The sequence below is a fragment of the Poecilia reticulata genome, chromosome 3 (assembly GCF_904066995.2).
Source record: "Poecilia reticulata chromosome 3, P_reticulata-male-v2, whole genome shotgun sequence".
NCBI lineage: Eukaryota > Metazoa > Chordata > Actinopteri > Cyprinodontiformes > Poeciliidae > Poecilia > Poecilia reticulata.
Genome location: NC_088832.1, coordinates 10,878,829 through 10,904,043, shown reverse-complemented (window position 1 = coordinate 10,904,043; position 25,215 = coordinate 10,878,829). Strand labels below are relative to the sequence as shown.

General features: G+C 38.5%; 2 protein-coding genes across 3 annotated transcripts in view; both read left to right on the top strand.

Annotated features, from left to right (window-relative positions):
- The window catches only part of map2k5 (mitogen-activated protein kinase kinase 5), a 55,278-nt gene extending 38,223 nt beyond the window's left edge, over nucleotides 1-17,055 (top strand). For both annotated transcript variants that reach the window (XM_081605065.1, XM_008404628.3), the window contains exons 20-22: nucleotides 1,265-1,326; nucleotides 2,345-2,390; nucleotides 14,748-17,055. In XM_081605065.1, the coding sequence (XP_081461191.1) occupies nucleotides 1,265-1,326; nucleotides 2,345-2,390; nucleotides 14,748-14,849 (210 nt within the window). In that variant the 3' untranslated portion in view covers nucleotides 14,850-17,055. The remainder of the gene's footprint in view (nucleotides 1-1,264; nucleotides 1,327-2,344; nucleotides 2,391-14,747) is intronic.
- Nucleotides 17,056-21,586: 4,531 nt separating this feature from the next.
- Nucleotides 21,587-25,215, top strand: part of LOC103462106 (SKI family transcriptional corepressor 1 homolog-B) — a 31,426-nt gene continuing 27,797 nt past the window's right edge. Inside the window, exon 1 of the mRNA XM_081605060.1 lies at nucleotides 21,587-24,347. The gene's annotated coding sequence lies outside the window, so the exon portion shown is untranslated. The remainder of the gene's footprint in view (nucleotides 24,348-25,215) is intronic.

Here is a 25,215-nt window from a genome sequence, read left to right as displayed (position 1 = left end):
AATGTTCACAGCAGCTTTTGTCATGTTGGTTTCTTTATCTGGTTTCATCTTTCTGTGCCATATGGTGGGTTGCTTATATTTTAAACATCAAAGTCTTTTCAGATTCTGATTCCTTTATTTCCTCTTCGCCCAGTGCACGACTGGGACCAGAGAATGGCCCTGACATTTTTTGGCCATGCCGGCCCACCATGATTATGTATATACAATATATGAAGGCACATGAAAAACCACAAGATATATGTTCACGTTTTGTGGATTGAAAGCTTAAAACAAAGTGCAGCACCCTGCGATTACAGGAGTAACCAAGTCTAACAATGCCTACTCCCAGGGACTTTCATATCGGTAGAGACGGCCACAGTGTCACGGTTACCATCTTTAAATGAAAGTGGATGTCAAAGAAATTTCTTTTCAGTTTTATGAAGTATGCTCTTTATACAAATACACAATTGTGCCCATAATGAAACCATGTTTAATTCAAAGCAGTGTTTCATTAATATTATATGATGATAATAACGGTAAGCTGTCACACCTGGAGACTGGAACTTTATGGCAACATAAAATAACATTAAATTGGACATCAAGTTTACTCATAGTACACACACACACACACACACACACAAGTTTGTATTTCTACCCATATTAGGACTTTGTATTGACTTCCATTTATTGTAGTAACTGCATTTATGCCTCCTAGACCTAACCATTACTAGACTGTTCCTAAGACTAACCTTAACCTAATTTACACCATACCTGGGTCCACCATTAGGCCCATATGTCTTCAGAAGAACCAACGGAGCTGCTGAAGGTTTTTTTTTTTACCTTCAGAAAGTTAGTAAATATTCCAGAAATGGTCCTAAATAGAATAACTAATGAAGCTGTCTTCACAAGGACTTTGCATTGACTTCCATTTATTTTTGAGATGAATCTCACCTGCTGACCTTTACATTACCCTAAACCTAACCATTACCAGTACATAATTCTAAACCTAACCTAAACTAAGTTCACTCCTTAGGCCCCATAAGCAGTTACACACATAGAAGTTGTGTGTTTGAGGTGTTGCCTTTAAATTCATCCACAGTTGTGCCTCAGTAGCTTAGTCATGACATCATCATCATCATGTGAGCATTCCCAAATTTTTAAAGGCTTATTGAGCTTGGTGCGTGTACATTTCTGACCTACCAAAAAGTAAGAGTAAAATATATATTTTTTCTGTCCATAATTGAATTGTTGTTTTCTATATAAATGGGTTTGTTTCCTCCTGCAGGACCCTCCAGTTCTTCCAGTTGGACAGTTCAGTGAAAAGTTTGTTCACTTCATCACTCAGTGGTGAGTTAGACTGGTGCCAATATTTTAAAATGATTTATACTTAAAATACTTTCAACTCTGTGTGCTCCAAGTTTTGGGTGATTTTATACTACATTTGTGTCGTTTTTGTGACCAACAAAAACTGACCGGCTCTGACTCCAGTGCGTCAGACTGAACAGTTCAAAATCCCGCAGGCCATATTTGTCGTGAACTGGCCAAATGATCCTGAATGAATCAAGGGTATTATAGTGTTTAATGGCATTAAAGTGCATGTTCCTGTGTGTGTGTGTGTGATTTCATTGTGTCATAGTTGGCTTGAGCCATAATATTTGGGCCTGCTAGCAATGGATTAAAAGCTGTCCCTTTGACAGTGACTGCTTTTCTAATGCGCGAGGACAAAATCCAGTGTTTACCCTTGTTTTGCCTCTGATTCATTAGCCACTTGTAACCTTTACAGTTAGGCAAACATTTACATGCACTCCCAAACCACATGCATGCTCTGTGTATGAGTGTGTGTGCTCAGTGCTCGCCGGCAGACCACGGCAGCTGCTGTTTGTCCCCCGTGGCGGCTGTATTTGCTCACACAGGACACCTCTCTGCACAGGTGCTCCGTCCTGCTTTGGTGCAGCGTTTGTACTCTACTGTCTGACTATTCTTAGACGGTCATGGCCCTTTCATTATGATACATAAAGCAGTTTCACGACTAACTGCACACAGTCCCCCGTGTCGGTCGTTCTGACGGATCACAGTAAACACAATATGGAGGACGCACACGCACACGCACACACACACACACACACACACACACACACACAAATTCTCTAATTATGTGGAATAAATTACCTGTGTTGTATGGCTATTCACACTTTCTGTTTTCAGTGTCTGTGGCATGAAGGATTTCGTAGAAAGACTCCTTTCATGTATCAATTTATTAATGAAAGTATGCATATATTAATAGAACAAAAACAGCTCTTTTGCACCTTGCAATACAGCGAATGATGACTGGATAAACTCTCCGCTTGTGTCTCTCTTTTCTCAGCATGCGAAAGAACCCCAAGGAGAGACCCGCACCTAACAATCTCCTGGTAAGTTAAACCGAGGCTGTCTGTTAAACAGTCTTCTGAGGATATAAAAACATAGTTTTTTGTTTTTGTTATAAATGTGTACAGATGGTGTTAACATTCATGTGTTCTGGTAGAGTTTCAAGTAGTTTCATCTGTGTCTTTTGGAAACGCGATTGTGTTTCTGGCAGTGATTGAGGTGTCTCGGGTCAAGGACCCGCCATGTTGGTGGTAGCGTGTGGAAACAACATGAATAAACTTTTTGCTGCCAAAGAAGGATTTCATATCGCGGAAAACCTTGAGGCAGGTTTGAGACCTCTTTCAAGAGTATTTCTTTCAATTTTTCCACTTTAAAGGCCGTCATAAGTGAACCACGCCTGGTTTCACGAGATTCACATCGTCTCTACGTTGAAAAACTTGGTTTCACAACCTTGTAAAATTTGATCAGTTGACATAAAAAGAAATTAAAATAAAAAATTAAAGCACAGTTAATGTGTCTGGCAAGCGTTGCACCCAAAACAAAAAGAAAGACAAGTAGTTCATGGCTTTATCATCTTTTTAAAACCAAAATCGGTTTTATTCAGTAAAAGTTGACTGATAGGTTTAAGTCTTAGGTAGAAACTTCTGTATTTGTTTGGGTACTTATAAATAATTACATTAAAAAATACCAGGTTTACCCAGTTATTAGCATTAACATTGAGAATAATTTCATTACAAGTTTACATCAAATAGTTGAGTTTCTTTGCACTATTTAATTCATAGTTTTTTATTCTGTTTTCATTTAGGTAAATTTTTTTAGAAAGAATAAGTAAAAGTAAAAACACATCAGTAAATGTTGTCCTTGAAATATTAGAGAAAAAAACAAATATAAAGAATCCCATTAAATCAAATTTTGGCAAGCAAGATGAGTTTTTTTTTTTTTACTCAAAAAACTAAATAACTAATTTGTTATTTTATTGCCTATTTAAGCTTTAGGGCTCATTTAATTGGGAATGATTTTGGCAATAATCAGAACAGCACCAGATTATCTGAAAAAAAAAAAAAAAAGCGACTTTGCCAAGTTTTAGCTCTTTATGTCTCGTCTGACAGCCGACGCGTCTCTGGCCCGGTGTGACCTCGACAGTTTTCTCACTACTGGCATTAGCACACGAAGCCGGACATTTACTCTAACGGGCTTTTAAGAGTTGCAACACAGTCAGGATTCTGCGTGAGGGAGCAATGACAGCGACTTGCAGGTCCACAGAGAAACGAGTGCTGAAGGCTGGCGTTGCGAGAACAGAGTGCTGCAAGGTGTAAATGCAGAGCCGCTAGCAGATTGCATGTTCTCAGTCTCGCACCAGAAAGGGGGAGTAAAGTAAAATGTTGGTCGAACAGGGATTTCAGATTTATTTGCTGCTTTAAATATCGATTTCCGTTCACGCGGAACTTTCCATCGGAAAATAAGTGCTGCTTCTTGTCGTTCTCACGAATTTTAACCTCTTAGCCATTTTTTTTATTGTGTACAACAAAGCGCACGCAGCGAGTTTTTAATTTATAAAACTCACCAATTAGATATCAGGTTGTAATGTTCCCTTCACATTGAACTCAGGATTGAAGATTCGCCCAAAGCTTCACTCTGACCCCACAGACTTGTCCTCATAGTTCATCCTTGAGCTTTTTTTTCCCCCTTTTGTTTTGCCCTGGATAGTGTCTCTGATGCCCCACTTGTCCCCAAGCACAGGGTGTCCCCACTCTCTCCTTCTTCCTTGTGTACAGTCACAGATTACTGGACCTGATAGCTACTATCTTTGTCTTTCAGTAAGTTAGTATATATATTCCTTTTATAGTCACAGATTTTGTCCTTACAGCTTTCACATTCTTTGGGTCGGGTCAGTGCTGTTCCAATGCAGCTGTTTACGACGTCGTCGTTCCTGTCGCAGTTTCTCTTTTTTTCTTCTCGTTGTAACACGCTCATCTGTGATCCCCGAGCTGTTTGTTGAATTTTCTCTATTTCTTCCCCTCCATCCTGCTCGTCTTCTACTTTACTCATATATTTCTTTCCTTCCTGTAGGCCTTTCATTTCTTTTCCTGCATGATGAACTGAGATACAAGGTCACGGATGCCTGCCTCTGTGTCACCACTGTGCTGATTGTCTTTCTCTCTCCTCGTCTTCATTGGCCCTTTCCTCTGCACCTCTCATTCTACGTCTCCATTCCTCCAGCCTCCTGAGTACATTAAAACTCTTTTCCTATTCTATCTGTATGTTAATGCACCAAGTCACCGCTCCTCTTCCCTCCTGTGTCGCACACAAAAAGTGCAACCATTTACTCTCACTTTTTTTTTTGTTTTTTTTATCTATAGAAAGTAATGTAGAAAATCACACAATAGCGCAGGGACTGAGCAAATAATGTTGGTTTATGACTGTATACACTCACCTTGCTGCTATTTGTTTATCATTAGCTTTCAGCTTGTGTTCTCTCTTATCAGTGGCGTAGATATTCTCGATGCTATTGTTGTTTCTGGGACTACATCCCATTAGATGCTCTTTGACGAGACAAACCTTTTCATCCTGCTGACTTACTTTGTCAATGTCCTAAATTAAGGCAGCTATTGAAAGGAGGTATATTTACTACACAAGACAAATGTCTGAAAGAGCATTTACCTCAGCCAAGTCAAACCCAGTTCAGACCAATACACCTCTGTGAGAACTTTCTAGAAAATGCTGCCGTCGACTATTACTTTATCACAAAACCTGAAACATTTGTTGGCAGTTTTATCCCTCATTTAGTTCATCCAGGTGCATTTATCCCACTTACCATTTTCAAATGTAGCCCAACAAAGATCAGGCTTAGTTAGCCCTGTACTTGTAAAATGCGTTTTGCAGCTTTTATATAATGTATATATTGAAACGAAATACCTGGCTGGAGCCTGAGGGAAGGTTTCGACGAATTCACGAAATGGAGATGTGCCCCAGCAAAGGAAAACCTGGAGGTCAGGTACCAGAAAAATAGCCTCATCATATAACCAGACAGGGAGTACCTCTATTTTCGGACATTCATTATTTACTTTCTGGGTACCCGCTTCGGCTTCTGCTCCAGTTTCAGTCCGATCTCTCAGCTTGGTCTCTCCTGGCTCACACAGCTGCTGTCTGCCCAGGGAGTTCGCTCTGAGACAGGAAGGCTGTTGGATATTTTGTTGTTGCTCTCTTGGAAACCAGAGTTGCAAACAATCCTCTCCTTACTGTTTACTTGGCTCATGACAGTAGCATCTAACTCAACATTCAATAAAAGAGCCACAAAGAGGGAAAAAAGCAAATATAAGTTGTATGACTAGCAAAACTATAAAAACGTATGACTTGTAGCCCAGAAAATACAGTAAGCTGAATAAAACAATTCAATCGAATTTCAACTATGTTGATCCACACTTTTAGTCCAGCTGAGCGGACAGAAATGTCCTCGCACTCTACTGACTTTGTGCTCAAGAAAAATGCACAAAAAACAGTGTTTTTGCCACATCTACATTAGACAGCATTAAGAAAAATAGATTCTGTTTTTACAAACCTATTTGTTTTCCAGATTATAAGCAGGAACTGGCCCAAAGCAGATGTCAGGGACTCTGAGTACAGTGTAATTACCAGAGAATAAAAGGACAATTACTTGGTCACTATTCTTATTTTTACAAAAATAGGTATGTTTAAGGACATGTTTGTGTGTTTGTTGGCAACAAAACACTGAAGTCTCTAGCTAATGTACTGTATATTCCTATGAAAGTTTCATTTAACTAAGGTGATGAGAACTGAATGTGTTGTCTTTGGGAGTTTTGTTAAATCTTGTAATAACAAGGGAACACTGTCATGTCAGCCATTTTTCTCAGCCCTCTGGCTGTTTGCACTCGAACATAAAACTTATTCTCTGTTTTGAAACCACACATCCTCTTCCCGCTCCTCAAGATGACCGTCCACACACCAACAGTCTGAGCAAAGCTCCAAGTCACACCACTTTGTTGATGTCTAACAGACACGGATGTATTTTACCTTAAGACTATTAAGTGTAGAAAAAGAAAATGCAAAGTAAAAAGTTAAGCTTTACATCAACATTGCAACATTTCTTGCTTTAAATGATCCGGATAATGCTCCTGCATACTGCTCTCAAAACATGGGGCTTTCCTCACTCAGTCAGCTGGATGTCTGACCTGCAGCTGGTCATGCAGCGTGCCGTAAAAAGCATTTCAGTTTCTCTCAGACGGCATCAAAAGTTAACTCTGACTCTATTAAACCAAACAAAAATGACCACGTAAAGCCAAAGTTAAACTTTTATTTTTGTTGAGCAGAAGAACATATATGTGTCATTCAGCAGCCGACAAACTTGGCTTTTCAGAGAAGTGAACTAATTGCCTCTCTCTGTCTTTTGGAATAGATTATTTTCTTCTATGGCTCTTAATTTGTGCATCATAATATAAACATTAACAATTCTGTAGGCCACTAGTCATCTGCTAGTGACTCGTGTACAAGTGAGATTTTGGTTTCATGCTATAAAAAAATAAATGGGGATAAAAAGACACTACTATGAGGTCTGACCTGCTGATTTAGGTTTTCTTTAATAACTGCAACATTATTATAAAACGGATACTATGTCCTAAAAATACATATTTTTTCAGCCTTGATTTAGTTTTTTGTATCGCCACGTTGCATCTCCGAACTATCCTGAGTTTCCTGTAGTGGTATAATCGCTAAAGTTGACGCATTCCACAATAAATTGTTCATTCATTTGAAAAGATCAACAGGAATATTAGATACACATGTGTACTTGCATGTGAATGAGTCTGAAAATTTGCTGTTAAAACTCAGATCCACAACGTCTGACACTTCAAACTCCACTCATCTCAGTCAGTCAACAATCTTTCCAGGAATCCGGTAGTGTCAGTGGTTTGATCAGAATAAAAGTGTCTCGATCAACAAATTCCTAAAATGACTCCCTTTGTGAGTTTTTTTAAGAGTCACCAAAAGCACTTTGCTGTGATCCCATTGGAAGATATTTCTCGATGCTTCTTTCCAAGAATGAATATAACGAACCTTTCTACAGCTTGCGATTTTCACAGCATCGTTTCAGCGCCCCGTTTCTCTCTCTTTCCTCTCGGTCCCTTGGTCCTCCGCGACAACCTTCGCCTTTTAGCGCCCTTGTAAACGCAGCCCGTCCATTCTGCTCGTCTATTCTCCACCGTCCATGTGTACGCTGGCAGATACACTCAAATTTCTCAGCCCCAGAGAGACCAGATGAGCCCCTCGGTTTTTCACAAAAGAGCCCCCTCTTTTCTCGTACTCGCCTCCAGGTTAATTTTGACTTGCACAAACGCACACATTACTGGGGGGGAAAAAAGGAGCCATTGAGCTTTATTTTTTTCCATAGCACATTGAGATCTCATGCACATTTTTTTTTAGATCTTTTAGATCTGATGCACATTGTAGCTTTACTTTATAGTGCTTTAATATTCATGCTGTGACCTGAAACAATTTTTTTTTTCTTCAAAGCAAGAACTAAATGATAAATCTGATTCTCCGTTTTCTTTTTTGTTTCCAAGAATTTCTTGTTTTAGGAGGGATTTTTATCATGAATTATAGTTTTTGAAGAAGTAGTTTTAAAGTTTTAAGCTTTTCTCTCTCTGAAAAAAGCACACGTCTGAATGTTGACATCAGTACATGTGCGAAAAGGCTTTTTTTCACATGCGTGCTTTTATATCATCGCACCTCCTGTGTCTAATCACTGGTGTCATCTCCCTTCTAAACTTTTCTGTCAGCGCCTTCCCTGATGCATGTTTTCACATTTCACCCCTGGGTTTTCGTTGATGTAAACCCCATTGACACTTTGGGTTTTTGCAGCTGTTGTCAGTTTTTGTATAAAAACTGAATTTAGAACCACCATAAAACTTATCTTATAATGAAGATCAAAGCTAAAAAGCAATTTAACAATAATTGCTAGTGTATAACAATTGCTAGTTATACACTAGCAATTGTATACTTGCGTAGTGGTTTGAAGTTGTTGAGATAATGCAAAAATGATTTATCAATTGTATTTTAAAATACAACTGATAAAAAAAAAAAAGAAAAGCTAAAGCACTGAGGCAGTAACCCAGAATGATCCAATCATTTCTGAAAGTGTTATGTGATGTAATGGCCGCTGCAGTGTCAAAAGGGCAACAAGCATTGGTGGGGGTCCATGTCAAAAAATGGCTTCTTATAAATTATAATCTTAAAAATCTGAATCATGAAAACCCACATTAGCAGCCTTTTGGTGGTGCATGCCACTTCTGAGTACATTTCTCCTGCACCATCTGATTTTCAAATGACATCTCTTCAAAAAAAAAAAAAAAGCATATAGGATAGTAGACCAGGGATTTGTGCTTCAGCACTTAAGACTTTCTATGAGTGTCCTAATCAAAGGGTGCGACGGATGCACTGTGGAGTTGCTAAGGTACATACATACATTGCTCAAAAGTGGCATAAAATATAATCTGTCCAATGCACCACAAATCCATTCAGTCAGATTCAAGGACTCATAAAGTGCTTATTATCAAATGGTTGACAACCAAGGGATCCAGTAGATGCCATATAACACCCAAGTTCCCTATCTACAGTAATTATAGGGTCCTTGGGTTAAACCCACCATTCCTGTACTTTTTATTGGACTTTTCTCCATCAAACTTTGCTTGATCTGTTGTTTAGGCTGGTCTTCCATAACAGCGTTTTTGTAACGGTCCACGAGGAGTGCAGGCGGTGCTAGAAGACCACCAAGGTAGAACGTGGAGGCAGGTTTTTTTCTGTTTGTATCGCTAAATGTTACACCCGCTTCTGAGACGCACCTGAAATAAGAATTTCTAAGGTCAAACGTAGCTGTGCGAGTTGTCTACAAGGAATCCAATTCCTCTGTAGGTTCTTCTGTGACAAATTGTTCTGCTGCGACATTCGCTGTTTAAAATCAGAGCTCCTGGGAGCCCTGTGCTCCTTAAGCGAGGGTGTAAAAGATTAATTCTTCACGTCCAAATCCTCTCGAGGCACCCGGTGCACAGAGGTAGATCTGCGTCTTAGCGTTGGACAGGGACGGAATTGTGCATCGGGAAAAGGGGTGTGTGGACATTAAATGCACAGATTATCGGACGTTGAGGGTAAATGGCGTTGTAAGACACCTCAGAGAAGTTTGGATACATCATAGGTTGGACACGCCTAACGCCGACAAGTTTCCAGTGGGATGTAGTGATTAGCATGCAAATCCGTAAAAACCTAGTTATTCTATCTACCTCTTCACCTTTTTCTCTCTCTCACATACACACACACACACACACACTCGCCATGTTGTCTCCAACACCATTCTAATGAGGTGATGACCAGTCCCTTGTTATAATTGCCCCAAACTGCTTTTAATTTCATCTCGGCGTATTAATCATGCACAGAGTTATTTAAAATCGCATAAATTAATCTTGGATTAAACAGACCCTTCAAAGGCTTCAAACAATTAAAGTGTTAGGTAGAATTTCCCCTGGGTTTGGGTCATTTCCTTCTGAGCAGAGCAGTTGCAGGTGATTATCCCGGTTTGATTTGGCAAGACGGTGATTAATGTAACTTTTAAACGAGTCCTTCTACCCGTCTCACCTCTGACCCCGATTTAATACGGCGGAAAGTCCATCACCTTGAATGACCTGATCCAACGAGGAATTATTCACTCTGCATTCATAACTCTTCTAATAAAGGTTTCAAACGTAATTTAAGGTGCAGGTAATTTAATTATTACATGATCATGTTTTTGAGGAGGGAGAGGAAAAATCTGGAGCCTTTTGTTTTTATAGTCCAAGGCTATTTACCCAATGAGGATTAAAAGATAAAAAAAAAAACAACTAAAAAATAATAGAAAAAAACAAGAGATAAAAAATTCTTGTTAAAGTTTCTACTTCCTTTTCAGTAAGTGGTAGATTAAGGCTCCTTGGACCATTTACATTCTTAAGCCTCCTTTTTTTTAAACATTAACCAAAAACAGTTGAGGGCCACAAACTGAATTCGACTAAAAATATGAATAAAAATTTAAATAAACATAATAAAATAGTAAATAAATAGGCTTAATACCAATATAAGTATTAAGTACATTTGATTGAGGTTTAAATAACTCTTAAAGTCCTAAACTGTTTCAGTAATTGAATATTGCATAGTTCATTTGTGCCAAGAAATAATCTGAACGGTGGCCTCTCTCATCTGCATGTTGCTACTCATTTGAAACGTCACAGATAATCTATTTGAAAATCCAGTGAAAATATTACATTTTGTTTTCAACTTTTGTATTGTACTGATTGTCAGATTTCAGATTTTTATCGTTTCTACCCATTTACTGCGACCATTTAAAACAATTAGACTCTCCATCCCAAGATTAAGACGGCCCTTCTTTTGCAACTCAACATTAATTCACTGAATTTATTCTTGAAATCCTTTTAGGAGTCTTAGTTGATTTGTCAAGTTCTTGTTCTGAAATCAACTCAATTTCCTTACATTCCTGTGGTTTTGTCTAAAGCTCCAATAGAGCAACTTTTAAATGAGGAGACTTCTACTAACTCTATGTGGGAAATTACATTTTTTCAACAAAATGTGAATTGATTTAGTTCAGGAATAAATAGTTTTAGTCTTTCAAAAGTGTAGCAAAGTGGATGATTTTTGTTTTTCATACAAACGAGGATGTAGTCTTCATATTTCAATCATTAATTTTCATAAAGGCATTAAGCCTGAAAGTGTTTTTTTAATTGCATCTGGATTTACCAGGTTGTATTTATACAGGTTTTTTTTCAGTCAAAGGGTTTTAACATATGGACTTAAACATGCATTCATGTTGTGCTTCTCATTGTACATACAACACGTTTTGTTTCTAAGATTTGCCGCGGTTCAGAGTTTGACCTTTGGTCAAACCAGCGCATTTCCCCACCTCGTCATGGTGTGCATGCTGCATATGCACTGGTGCATTTTGACAGCCACCTTCATCCAGGTCAGACTCCGGCAGATTCCTCCGGCATGTCGGGGTTAATTTCTGGAGCGGAGGTTCCAGAGATTGATTTAAAGCAAGAGAAAAGGAAAGCGTCACTTAGGACTTCCTCTTTATTCTTGTATCACTTGTTCAGTGCAGAGACAAAGAAGAAAGATTGATGAGATGGATGAACAGCTCTTAGAGGGGCACCCAGGAGCGTCCGCTGTGCGTGCGGAAGTGTGTGTCTCTCGCTGACACACACGCTCGCACTGATATGACAGTAATTAACCTCAGACTGTGTTAACCCTAGCTGCCCATTAGAAGGGCAAAAGGATTGATGGGGCTTGTGCCAGTCCTTTACAGTCCGTACACTTTGTTCACAGTCAGAGCACTCTGAAGTATGCAACCGTTTCCTCCATTGTGGTGAGTTACAACGTTAACTGTGAGTAAACCCTGATGAGCAAGCAAGCAGCAACAGTGTTCAGTCTGAATTTGATTTTAGAGAATTTTCATGCCCACATATTTCCCTGTGTAGCCAGAAATGGACCAAAAGGCCCCTGGGAGGCGGGAAGTGGAGCATCACCACCAGTGTGTCCTACTTCTTTGCTAATTTTACATGGTGTGAACCTGTTTGTTTGTTGCTGAGAGGTGTTTAATGAGACCACAGTGAAAAACTGACAGCAAACCTGCAGCAGTATATAGAAAATGGCCAATGGAAAGCGGTTTATCCTTTAACTAAAACAGCTTTAAACAATAAGTTTGAATACATGGTGAATGATAGAATTGTGTCGTTAGTCGGGAAGCTTAATCTTCTAAACATTGAGAGACATTTTACTTGTATTCTTGCTTTTCATGTTTTCAATAACCAAAAATAAGAAGGGGACTGATGACACCTAACCTACCTTTTACCATTTTCACCAACTTTGATCGGACCCAACCTCATTATTTAGGGTTTACTTGGACCCTTTCCCCTCCGTTTGTCCCATGGCATTTAATTCATGTCTGGGTTAATTTACATGACTCTCCTTCAAGAAACTGATAAATCACCAATTGTGACTTAGAACTGCTGTGTAATGCGGGTTTGTGTTGTGTATACGGGTATTGAATCTGCAACAGATATCAACTCTACGCTTGTTGAAGTACAAAATTACTGCCAAATGTGCCCTAAAAAGGCTGAATCTACTTTAATGTGTTTAAAATGTATTTAGATTTTTTAATATTCCAGTATACTGACAAAAATGTATAAATGACACACAGCAGTTGTGGAAAATGATTAGTTTTGGCACAACGCTGTCCAAACATAGTTAGGAAACAGCCAAAAGTCGTCTCATTGCAAGTATATGATGTTGAAACTCAATTAGAACTTCGGATAATAATTTTCTTTTTACAAATATCAGAAGGAAATTGCTCAGGAATTTGTATTTTTGTGTTAAGATTAAAATGGAGTCATTTTCATGCTATCATTTTCCTTTTCGGCTTGCTGTGAAGAGCTGCGATGATACTGAAATCAGTTCATTAGTATTCAGCAAATTATAATGATAACACTAAGTATAAAATGTCTTAAGCTGGTACTTTTTTGGATTTGTTATAGTGTTTAGGAATAGCTGATAATTAACCTTTGTTTTAGCGTCATTGATCATAGAAGACACTCGCTTTGGACATTTTCTTCCCACTAAGTACAACTCGGTTCTGTTTGCATTAGACTATTACTTATACATATCCTCATATAAATGCTTAAAAAACAACTATCATGTTAACTGGTTTCCTCTCTTGTCTCCTAAATATTGAGTGAGACACAGAGGACTGCTGCATATTCGCATATTTTTCTTTGAAACATAACTCCAAATTATTTGCAAAAGACTATTTATGGATTTTTCTGTAGAGCACGTCTAATATATGAAATAAAATGTGGCTTTGGAAGCTGACATGCCCATTAATTCTACTTGACACGCTATTGGCTGGGGTTGGTAAAGCTGCCAATCCAGGAGTGTCATTTATTTTCCTTAACACTGATTGGCTGTAAGCTAGAGTGTAGAAATAAGGAAGACTGTAGATATTAGTTTCTGTGACAGTCCTGAGGCTGTTTCCACTGTGCTTATTAATACACAATATGGTATATTTGGTATCTGAACTATTAAAATCTTCTGATCACAAATATCAATTGTAATCCTACTTGATTCAAATCTGTTTTCAAATTCTGCCAAACACTTTACCTCTTGGCTTTCTCGCACAGCATCACCAAGACGTGTGCTCCATCTAGACGAGACCAAACAACAGTCTCCATCTTTTTTTTTTTTTTTCTCTGATCGATCTCCTTGTTAGGATCTACACTGTGCACCACTGACATCGTGATCTCTTGTTGTTCTGGTCAGATGTTTGTTGAAATCAGTGCTGACAAGTTCATTAAAGCTTCCTGGTGAAACCGCTGCTTATGTAATTGGACATTGAGACATCTCAACCAAAACTCCCGGTCAGACCCAGTTGATTTGTTTCATTTACAACCTGCTCCCCTTTCATCCCTGACCTCCGGGCGACCTCCGCGACCCCCGTGGCTTCTCTCTGGAAAGCTGTCGAGGGGGATTGGGTGACCGGGTTCGCTCCGACTGAGATATCACATGTGACATCTCTCTTTCCAGTCCTGCTGCAAGCCGGCGCTGTTCAGCAGCCTTTACGAGCCGTCAGTCACCAGGGGGAACATATGTGTTTTGATTTGTTTGCTCCGCTAATGAAAAGCAGTCAGAATTATTCTGAATTTCATTTTTGAAGCGTTTTTATTTATTTTGTTTATTATTATTATTTTTATTACACATCTCGGTTTATGTCTTGATACAGCTCAAGAAGGTCGTTAAACCCAGGATGTTCTCTGGGACGCCGTCGCTTCAAATCTGTCGCGCATTAATATTTAACAGGTTTTATTGCTGTTCTTGTTTACTTTATTTGGATTTTATCAACATTTCGTGGTCCATATTTGGGGATAAGCACAAATCTCACACCCTTCTGCATAAAGGCCTAATAACGTTTGCGACTCCCGTCTGTTCAATAATAAAAAATAATAATGTGGAGTTTAGTGAAAGAAACCTAATGGCTGCTAGACGTGTCTTTGTTTTTGTGAGGAAGCTCATTACCTTTGATTTTACAACCAACCCGTTATTTTACCCCCTAAGCGTTACTGTGGAGGTCATGCGCAGATATTTAGTGAAACTCGGACTGTCATTTCAAAATAAAACTAAACCAGTGTAACTTCTAAAGCCTTACACTGCAAAAAAAGCACACAATCTCACAAGGTCATTTTGGTCTGTTTTCTAGTGGAAATGTCAACTCATGAAATGCTTGCATCTCTCCCGAAGACGTTTTTCCGTCAGTCCTTTCTAAGCTGCCGTTGTTTTCCTGCTTGTTCCTGTTTCTGCAGGACCATTCCTTTATAATCCAGTACAACGACGGGAATGCCGAGGTGGTGTCCATGTGGGTCTGCCGCTGTCTGGAGGAGAGGCGATCTCAGCAGGCTCAGTGACACGTCCGGCGTCCTCCTGTTGTCCAGACGTTTACTCACGGGGACATCTGACACCAAACCATGAGCACTTACGAAAGCCTTCAGGGTCAAGTACGTCCACATGCACTGCATTAACAACTGGGTAACAATTGTTACATACTTTATTTGAGAATTTGTTCATTTAAAAAGACTCGGTCGACGAGACACGGAGGAGCTCGTATCCCAAGACGGTGTCCCGGACTTCGTGCAGTCCGAGCTTCGCTGTCTCAATCTCCATCTTGTGAAGCAGATGCTCTGCCATGTTTTTTTTGTTATTATTATTTTTGGATAATTCAGAAATCCTCAGAATTGACTCAAAAGATCAGAGACAGTAAACAACTTTGCAAAAAGACCACGAGTGGCCGGCGGGGTCTCGCTTTGCTGAGCACGGCCTTCAAGTGAATGTCAAAGTTTCCTCCTGTGAGTAACTGCTCGTCTTCTGTGCCTGGTTTCCCTGTGCTTTCATTTATTACCTCAGCAACTTTAAGTTGTCATTTGATATTTGCCAAAAAAAAAGAAAGCAAGCTCCTATTTGTGCTTCTGGTCCAGGACAAATGTTTCTCTTCAAACCCAACGGAGAAAAAAAAAAAAAGAAAAAGATGCCAATGGATGTTTGTTTTTTTTGCCTCTGTGTGTTCTGTGACATTTTGCCGTCAGAGACCAGTCGCTCTCAGAGGTATGTGCGCAACACATTTGTTTGACTGTTGGGAATCAGCGAGCTCACCAACTCTCCACGAATGAAGAGAAGGATCATGCGCTGCGTTTTGGGATGGAAGGACGTCTCCACGTTTCTCACTCGACACCTTTTTCAATCCGCCTCCGAGGCGATGGCGTTCATCTGCCTCTGACTGTCATGGCCGCTCGTTTCAGAGACTCATTTCGTCTCTGAAACCTTCAGAAGCCACAGACCAAGACAGGCATCAGTCTCATGATTTTAGTCTTCAGAAGCAGCACTAATGTATTGCAAAATAAGCTCATAACGGTAAAAAGAAAAAAATTCAACTGTACTTTATTTCAGTTTAAGCTAGTTTAATGTATGGTTTCCTCATATTTTTTTTTTTATCAAAGCTCTGAAGTTATTGTTAGGGAGGAAGTAATTTCCCAAGCAGGTTCCTCTCACATGAGCTCAGAATAAAACCCTAGACTCTTCATCGCTTCAACTTATTAATCAATTTGATTCATTTTATCCACATTGTAACCAAGAGGCCCTTATTCCAAAAACAATTAAAAAAGTGATTCTCATATTTTATAAAGACAGAATAAACACAATTGTATGTAGTTCAAACATTTACCGGTGTTAGTTTGGAAGGTTACAGACCATAAAAACTCAAAACTTGGTTCTTTAAAAATTTATTATAAATGCCAAAAATCAGGCTTGGATTTGGAAAGTTGATTTCAGTTGTGAAGAAAAAATATACCTTTGTTTGGTCTCAACGATATTTTTTTGCAGTGTTGGAGAGAAGAATTTTAAAAATATATTGTATTGTACTTTCAGCAGGTTAAGGTCAATGATTAGCCTAAAAAAATCAAATGAGGACCAAAGTTTCACTTTATGATGAAGCCAAACTACCCAGACCAACCTGGACCTCTGTGACCCTTTAACCTAAAATGGTAACAATAAAATTAAGTCTATAAGGGGAAAATAATTCCTTCACAGCTTTATATATGCAGACTTTACATTTGAAAGAAAATCAGTGTATGATCCTGGTCATTTTCTGGTAACAGTTGGCAAAATTATTATCGCAAATTAAAACTTTCAGTCAGAAAATATATATAGCAAATATATGTTAGAAAAGTATATATCTACTTTTCTAACAGCTGTGGGCCATCTGTATGACATTACATCAGCTTTAACATAAGCAGACTTTACGCTCAAACAACAGACACCAGTTCAGTTTAGAGATAGTTTTCTGTGTCATGGTAATGAAAGCAACACCTTTATTATTTTTAATCCGCCATGAAAGGGGCCTTTGTTTTTCTTACCTTTTCAGTCTGCTGACTGAAAAGCACCACCTTTCTGCCCTTTTTTAATGTTTTTTCTTTTTCCCACATTAAAAACCACAAAGCCTTGGAAAAGCATTGAGATTCAGCAGAATTATTAATGCTGTGATGTTACTGATGACCTTTTTTGTCTAGTTAATGTTGGCACATACTCCAGATATACTAAATAAAATATATTTAAAGTGTCTTGGAGTCTTTTTGTGTGCTTTATTTTATTTTATTTTTTATTGTCTGTCTTGATTTTAAACTTGGCTTAAATAAAGTTTAAAATCAAGACAAAGAAACATATCTTTTTGGGGAAAAGATGAGCAATAAAAACTAGTTTAAAAGCCGCAGTAGTGCTGGGTTTTCTTTTTCATTTAAAAGCTAACAGCAGTTTTTGACATGAATCTGTACTTGTATTTTTAGGACCAAAATCTGTTACTTCTCTCTCTTTTTTTTTGCAGTAAGCAAAGAAAATTCTGTCCCAGAAAGTGAAGGTGGGATGTGTTGTCACAGCTAGAGGGAACATTTGAAAATGGGCCCAAGAATGAAGCCTTGAGGAACGCCACATTGAAGCTTTGTTCACAGATTCACATTTGCCACAAAAAAAACAGACGTTTGTTTTAGTATATTAGGTCGAGTTCATTTACATTGGTTAGATTTTCTTGAAAGGAACTGGATTTTATGCATAACCCATAAAAAAAGAAGTCAGAGCAGAAGCTACGTGTTAGCCTAGCTTGTGTTGGTTTTACTGTAAGTATAGGATCATTGTCCAAAGCGACTAGCTGTGGCCAGACGCATAGATTTATCCAGGTTTCAGTGTTCTCCATCTTTCTCATTATGTTCATCTTTAAGCATTTGATAAGACTGGCGGCAAAACAGCTAGTACCTCGTTCTTTAGTCTGAAAATCTCACCTTGACTCTTCCAAGCAAAACTTTTGTTATTATGCTCAGAAGCTCAGTTTTTATCTGTCACAAATCTTAGTTAAGCCGAATGTGTTGATTTTGAGGCGAGAATGTGCAATTCTAATCTTTTAATCCACGTTCCAGGTCATTGCAGTTGTCGTACAATCGCTTCACCCTAAGAAGTGAATTTTTAAGCCCCAAATGAATGACGTTCAAGCTGTGATGAGTGGCTGAAAACTTTTAAAGCAAGTGTTGAAAAAATGACAAACTGACTCTTCTGCAGGACAGTTTTTTTTTTTTTTTTTTCTCTGTTTAGCTTCTGTTGTAATTCATGCAGACGGCGACGAGCCTCAGCTGGTCTTTATTAAAATAAAACAAATAACAGTCAGCATTCAGAGAACGGCCTTCACTCTTAGCATGGCCTTAAACGCGGTGGAGAAACCCCCATTGTCTTCAATATTCTGAAATTTAGCCGTCTTGTACTGGAGTGACCTAAATCTGTAAGCACTTTCCATGAGTTCAGTTGTAATTTGCATTTCATAATTAATCTCAGTCCACCTTTAATTAACACCTGATATATTCTTGATAATTAATTCCCGATGTAACCTGTGAGAAGCGGTTCAAGGTGCGCAGATCTCGTCCAACCGAACGATTGTGTTCGCGCGAGGCTGCGTTTTCGCCTGAAACGACAAGGACGCGCTGTGTTTTCTTTGTCTCCCGACTTGAAAAGCTTGAATTGAAACAATCTATTATGTCTCCGTACACGTGTCATGACCAAAAACTCTCCTCTTACGCGGCTGAACTTCATTAACTTCTGAAGGGAGAGGCGTGTGCAGTTTCATTAAAGAAGTGAAGGTGACGCAGCGCAGGAGAGCTTTCACCTCGAACCCATCGGTTTAGCATCGGAACGACCTCGCTAAATAACTCCGGTGTTTTTCTCACAATTCATCTGAATGCAGTGGAAAAAAAGAAGTTGGGCCGATGAATTAACGGTGTTCAGAATGCAAAATGAAGAAAGAAAGAAAGAAAGAAAGAAAGAAAGAAAGAAAGGAAGGAGGAAAACATTTTTTAACATTAGTCGCGTATTAAATTAATACAATAGATTCAAATGTATTCACTCAAATCTTTTTATGTGGAAAAATTAAGAGCAAATAGGGTCGAGCTTATTTTTGAAAAAAGTTGTATTTTTATTTTTTTTTTCAAACAAAAGCCGAGAAAGAGAAGGAAGGAAAAACAGAGTGGAACGGAAAACAAGTTGGCGCTCCGACAGGTGTAATGTCAATGTCATTTATTTGCAAAAACGATTAAGGATTTGATGTGAATGTGCCGTCGCCGCAACTAAATTCAACTAATTTCTATCAAAACTTTTATTTTCCCACAATTTTCATCCTCTTTTGTCCAGACTGCAATACACCAAGAGGTAATGAAAGGACTGCGGGGGAAATTTTAATCATACAGTCTAATCCCTTTCACCTGCGAGTTCGCCAAGGTTCATTAAGCAACACAATTTGTTGAATATGTTTTTTGATATAAAATAAGTTGCCTGAAACTGAGTGGCTTCTGTGCGTGGATATGAGCGTTAGATGTTAGTTATAGATGAGGCCACTCAACAAGCTGCTGCTGCCATTACTACTTCTTTAGTTTTTGTTTGTTTTTTTTCTGAACATAGGAAGCATTCCTCTGTCAGTGCTTCCTTATGTTGTTCGCACTCGGCCAGGTTTTGGTTCTGCTGAAGGTTTCTTACTGTTAACGGGGAGCTTTTCCTCTCTACTGTAGAGAGGAAGTCATGCTGCAAGTCAGTGACTCAATGAAATCTGCTGGATTTCCTTTGATAGAAAACTTTTTAACCAATTTGAATAGTAAACTGAACTTAAAATATTTTACAAAAACGTGTTTTATCCATATTTATTAAAACTGTCACCATGTTGTGACAGTGTGGTATTAAATAGATGATCTGTGGAAAACAATCAAGCTCCTCCCAGTGCTACTATTGAAGCCAAAAACAACCAGTGAGGGGAGGGTCTTAGTGCTGTCAATCATCTTTGTGTATGCGCTGCACAAAGTCCTAATGGTGGAAAAGAACCTACTGTTAGAGGAAAACCATTGATCCGCCGTCTGTCATCAGTGGCCATGCTAACTAGCTTTAGCATTCATGGCAGGCTGTGCTGTGGTGAATCAGCAGTAGCTTAGCATAAAGCTGATTGACAGCGCTAAGATCCTCCTCCTGGCTCTCACTAGTTGTTTCTTACTGGGTGGTGTATTCCTGCAGTTATTACTGGCAGCACTGGGAAAAGTTAGAGGAGCTAGCTAGCTTTTCAGAGTGTCTTATACTGTAACAACATAATGACAATTTCAACAAATGTGTAAAAATATACTTTTTTTAATAAATATTACTGTAGTTTTAACTGCATTGTTTGATAACTAGGTTCATATGGAATGTATCATCGGACTGAATTAACCTTTTTTTCCTCTTTTGTTTTGATAGACATTATAAACTGGCACCATAAATTGAATCCAGTATATGAAAAATTTTAGCAATTTTTTCAAACTTTAATTTCACACTTTTTTTGTTAATTTCATTATAGTAAATTACTTAATATTGCTTTCATTGGTCTTTAGTTGCATAAAAAGATACGTGTTTTCAAAGCTGGTGGTTTGACTCATATAAACAGACTTCCTTGTTGCCAATTTGTTAAAGTCCAGATGATCGTTACCGTCTGAAAGCTGAGTTCACGAAGTTGGTTGGAGGCGCACATAAAAATGTACTTAAAGGTCATCCACGATACAAGAGATCAACAATTGAATTCGACCATGATCTTGTTGTTTGAATTGCAATGTGTTATCCGGTATATTTTAAACTAAAGTAGTGGTCACAAATGTAAAATTGATTCTGTCATTTGTAGACTCAACAGTGGTTTATCTGCTGTTTTATGTCTGAATGATCCATAGCTACATAAAGAAACAAAACATATTCCTTTTAAGAATAAGTTTTGAATAAAGAATAAAGAGCTAAAAATTTGAGGTCATGCAGAAATATCGATCAAGCATGTTGTAAAGATTTTAAGAAAGTCTCCCTTTGAAGCCAAAAGTAAAGGGACAACGTATGGATCAAGGTACTTTTTCACGCTCCATTCAGTCGGTCAACTGTCCTCTTTGCCCTTTCAAATTTTAAACCTTACAAATATTTCAACATAAAGTTTAATTTTTACCTTTGCATTCACATCCACTCCTTATAGTTGATCAACTTTTGAGTCATCAAGTTGAACTTTAAATCGCACGTTGAGATGACACCATATTTTTATTCGAACAAACCCCGGTTCCTTTGTCTTTGCAGCTCCATACTTTAGCTCGCCGTTAAATTACACTTTTCTGCAGATGGAGACCTTGCACTTTACTTCTTATGCAAGCTTTTGACTGAAATTGGTTATGCTTTCATTGACAGGTAGCCTGAATAATTAACTACATCAGGACAGGCTTTTCAGAGCGCCGACACACACAGAACAATGTGTGTTTTATACGTTTCTAAATTAACTCCAGAAAGCACAAGGCCAGGGTCACTTCAATGATCTATACTTCTATACAGATGCTCTTTATTTACACTTTTTTTTCGCTAAGTATGGAAGCAGTCTGCAGCAAAAACGGAGAGCTAGCAGCATTGTTCTTGGTGAAATACTACCTAGCTAATTACCAAAACTCAATGAAGTTTATATGATGGTTTTTAATCATATATGCTACAATCTTTACAAGAGATACAAAATGGGTCTTGTTTCCTAAATTGTATAAGCATCTCTATCTTGCCAGATGTCACTTGCTAACAAAAATGGTCTTTATACTTCAATCAGCAGCGATATGGTCTCAATCCTCTGCTGCTTTAATTTGTGAATCAGGATCTGAAAGGTTTGAAGAGGATGAGTGTGTACTCTCCACTGAGACTCCATGTAGACTTTTATTCATTTTTTTTTTTTCTCTTTGGAGAAAAAGGCAATCTTGGATGTGCAGAGCGGGATCGGCAGGCTGCTAAAGCTTCCTTTGAGAGGAAAGCCCCTGATGAAGACTCACTCAGTTTGTCAAGTTATTTTTTTAAATCCTGCAGTGATATACAACTTTCTGGAAAAAGTCAAGAGCCATCGATATTTTTGGATTTCTTTACGCAAGTCTTGATCAAATAGCTCCCCAGACTTTATAAAAGTTATTCAAAGTTCTTCGGTTATTTTTGGACTGTGGCTGACCCTCCACTTGTTTTCAGTCCAACACCTGATCATTTATTCCACCTGGTAATCACCACTTAATTCCTTGGACAGAAAAGTTACCCTAAACTCATGGGCTGAACTGGCTTTGAGTTTACACAAATGACAACTTCAGTGGCTTAAAAAAAGGATTTGTAGTCCTCCAACCTTCCCATATTTTGTCACATTGCAACCACACACTTTGGAATTTAGACCAACACAAAGTGGCATACAACTGTGACATACAAAGAAAATTACATTTAATACAAAAACATTTTAAGAAATAAAAGGAATAAAAGTGGATCATCCTGACGCTCGGATGATCCAGGAAACTCATCATTCCTAGCAGCACTTTCCTCACATGTGCAGGTTATTTTGATGCAAACTAGTGACGACTGCTTACTTTTCTCTCTCTGACAAGGAGCCAGCAGTTATATATGTATATCACAGCGACGTGCGGTGAGGTTCATTGCTGATGAGGCACTGACTTATGACTTAGACACCATGCATGTTATTGGACCTACGGAAATTTTGCGCATGCACACAACGCTGGGGGGCAAAAAGACTAATCTTTTACATGTCATCCATAGCCGCGTTAACTCAGTGAAACTTAAAAATGTAGGTATTAATTTCGTGCAATGATCCACAGCAAAGTGATCTGTATTCGCCAAGCTACGCAGACTCGTTGCCATAGCAACTGACAACAATGCCACTTCATGTTTTAGGATTTAACACCAACAAACATTCAATAATTTTGCACACAGTACAGAACATTTAGTCTGTTGTTGTAGTACGTTTTAAGCTTCATTTTTTATTAATAAATAATTGCTGTGGTAGATTAGCTACCGCTTCTACTTTACTGAATTATTTAAACATTAACTCTAGCCCACAAAACGCACATTAAATTAAAAAACTAAACAAAAACATCTTATTGCTTTCTTACCTTTACGTATCAATGAAATCCATGCACCCCTAATTCTGCACAAAACTATCCGTTCATCCAAAGCCAAGTCTTTCTACTCCGTTTGAGAATCATCAAACTGTCTCGAAGTAAAACTTTAAGCTCCGTGTTGGTCTTCCTTTAGTTATCATCTCCTGCTTCAATTGAAAATCCACTTTAGAAAACTGTTTAAGTGTAGAAATGCAGTCTTTCATGTTGACGTCGGAAGAGAGAAGAAAACAAATATATCGCTGTACTTTACTTATTTACTGTGTGGCTAGCTCCATGGCTAGCTCACTGTGTCTTACTCTGCAGTTGTGCAGTCACAATATCTGGGAACATGAGCGCCCCCAGCGGTGAGGCAAGAGAACTGCCTGCCTCACCTCGAGTCTGTTCTCTGCCGTTTCTTATCGCTCCTCCGCACACAAAACACGATACACACACAGTTAGTGACAAAAAACACTGCACATTATATACATAAGCGAAATTATGGAAAATCAGTCCATATATTAAATGTTTCTTAGCCATTTTATTGCCGGCGTACAGACAGGACGAACATGCCGTCATATAATGGCAGCCAGTGTAGTTAGCGAGAGGTTGCGTAATCCCAGGGGAGGCTGAACTCGTGTGAAAACCTCTAGCATGGCTGAGGTCAAGTGTGGTTCATATCAAGACAGAGCAGGAAGCAGTCAGTGGATGAAGTGGAAGTTAAGGGAGAGGAAACCAAGCGAAGGAACTCTAACGTGAACAACACTGTGAAAGTAGCACAAGATGAGTCAAACAGAGCCATCAACTCAACTCACCTGCATAACAACTTTGACAGTCAATTGAAATAGATTTTTTTTATTCTCGTCTTTCTTGTTTATAGATGTGCTGTGTGAGAAATTAGGTCCCTAGTAAAGCAATTCTTTCAAATTAAAAAGAACTACTTGAAGAAAAATTGTTTAGAATAAATTCACAAATTAAACACCTGAATGTTGGACGTTGCTCTTTTCTCATTGTGAGAGTTTGTGCCACAATTCTTAGGTGTTTGAGCTTCAGCTTGGTCATATTTTCCTGTTGATTTGCTGGGATCCGGTTTTAATTCTTCTAAGTGTTTGTGCGTGCTGGTTTAGTATGCTTCCCTTTCCAGCTGTTTCACATCTCCGTCTCTCTGATTGCTATCTTCTCCAGCTGCCTCTGCTTACCTCTGATTAGTCTCTGGTTTCCATGCCGCTCTCTACGGTGGTCGACAGGTGCAAATGCGCTGCAACAGAGAAAACATGCAAACAAAAAAAGAAACGCAAACAAATGAAATGCAGCAAACAAAAAAAGACGCAAACAAAATACCCTCCTGCTTTGCTCGACCAAAACAGCAGACGATGCCCAAGTACTGCGGGGTATTGTTGATCAGATCGACGGACTATTGACGTGAGGGCTCGACAAGTAAGATGGACATATTATTATGTATATTTTGTGATTAGAATATACTGTATTTATGCCCACTGGCGAAATACCAGCTAATGCTAGCTGGTATAGCGCTATGAAAGCTAACCGAGATTATCTTTAAAAGTTTCAGTTATTTTCTAACATTGACTTGGATATCTGATACAAGAGCCTATTATAGAAATGAAACAATATATATTATAAAAATCATATTACGTTATAACATTCACCAGCAAAGTTTACACAGGTGGCAATGGCTACTATTTATTTCACTCTGTCAGATCTATTTCTATATACATAGAAGTGTGTGTGTGCTAAACATGTATAGCTTAATATTATTCAGTATTTATCATTATGTTTACATTTATATAAATATGTATTGATGAGACGAGAGCGGTCCATTAGGCTTCTGTCCTTTTATGTCTATGTGAGAAACGGCCCGATCTACGGAAGACGGGTCCTTCGAAGGCCACGAATATGGACGACCAGAAGAGAGAAACTGTAGCATAGACATAAATACGTAGACGCCTCATGGAGCGGGTCAGCCCGTCGCTGCGATGCGTAACAGCGTCCGCCATATTGAATGTGGAATATGTGCCAGTAAGCTAATACAAGTAAAAGGACCGAACTTCAGAAATTGCCGTTCTACAAAGTATTTTAAGTTAATTCCTGTCATTGACACATTTTCTCACACACATTAACATATTTGGCAATCAAAGAAATGATCAGACAGTTTCTAACTTTTGATGTGATTATTTGTTTTGGGGCATTTCTGAATAATGAGCACAAAGTTTTATTTGCTAGAAATGATTCTTATTTTTATATTGACATTGATGAACAGAAACTTTTAGTGTTTAATTAAATAACA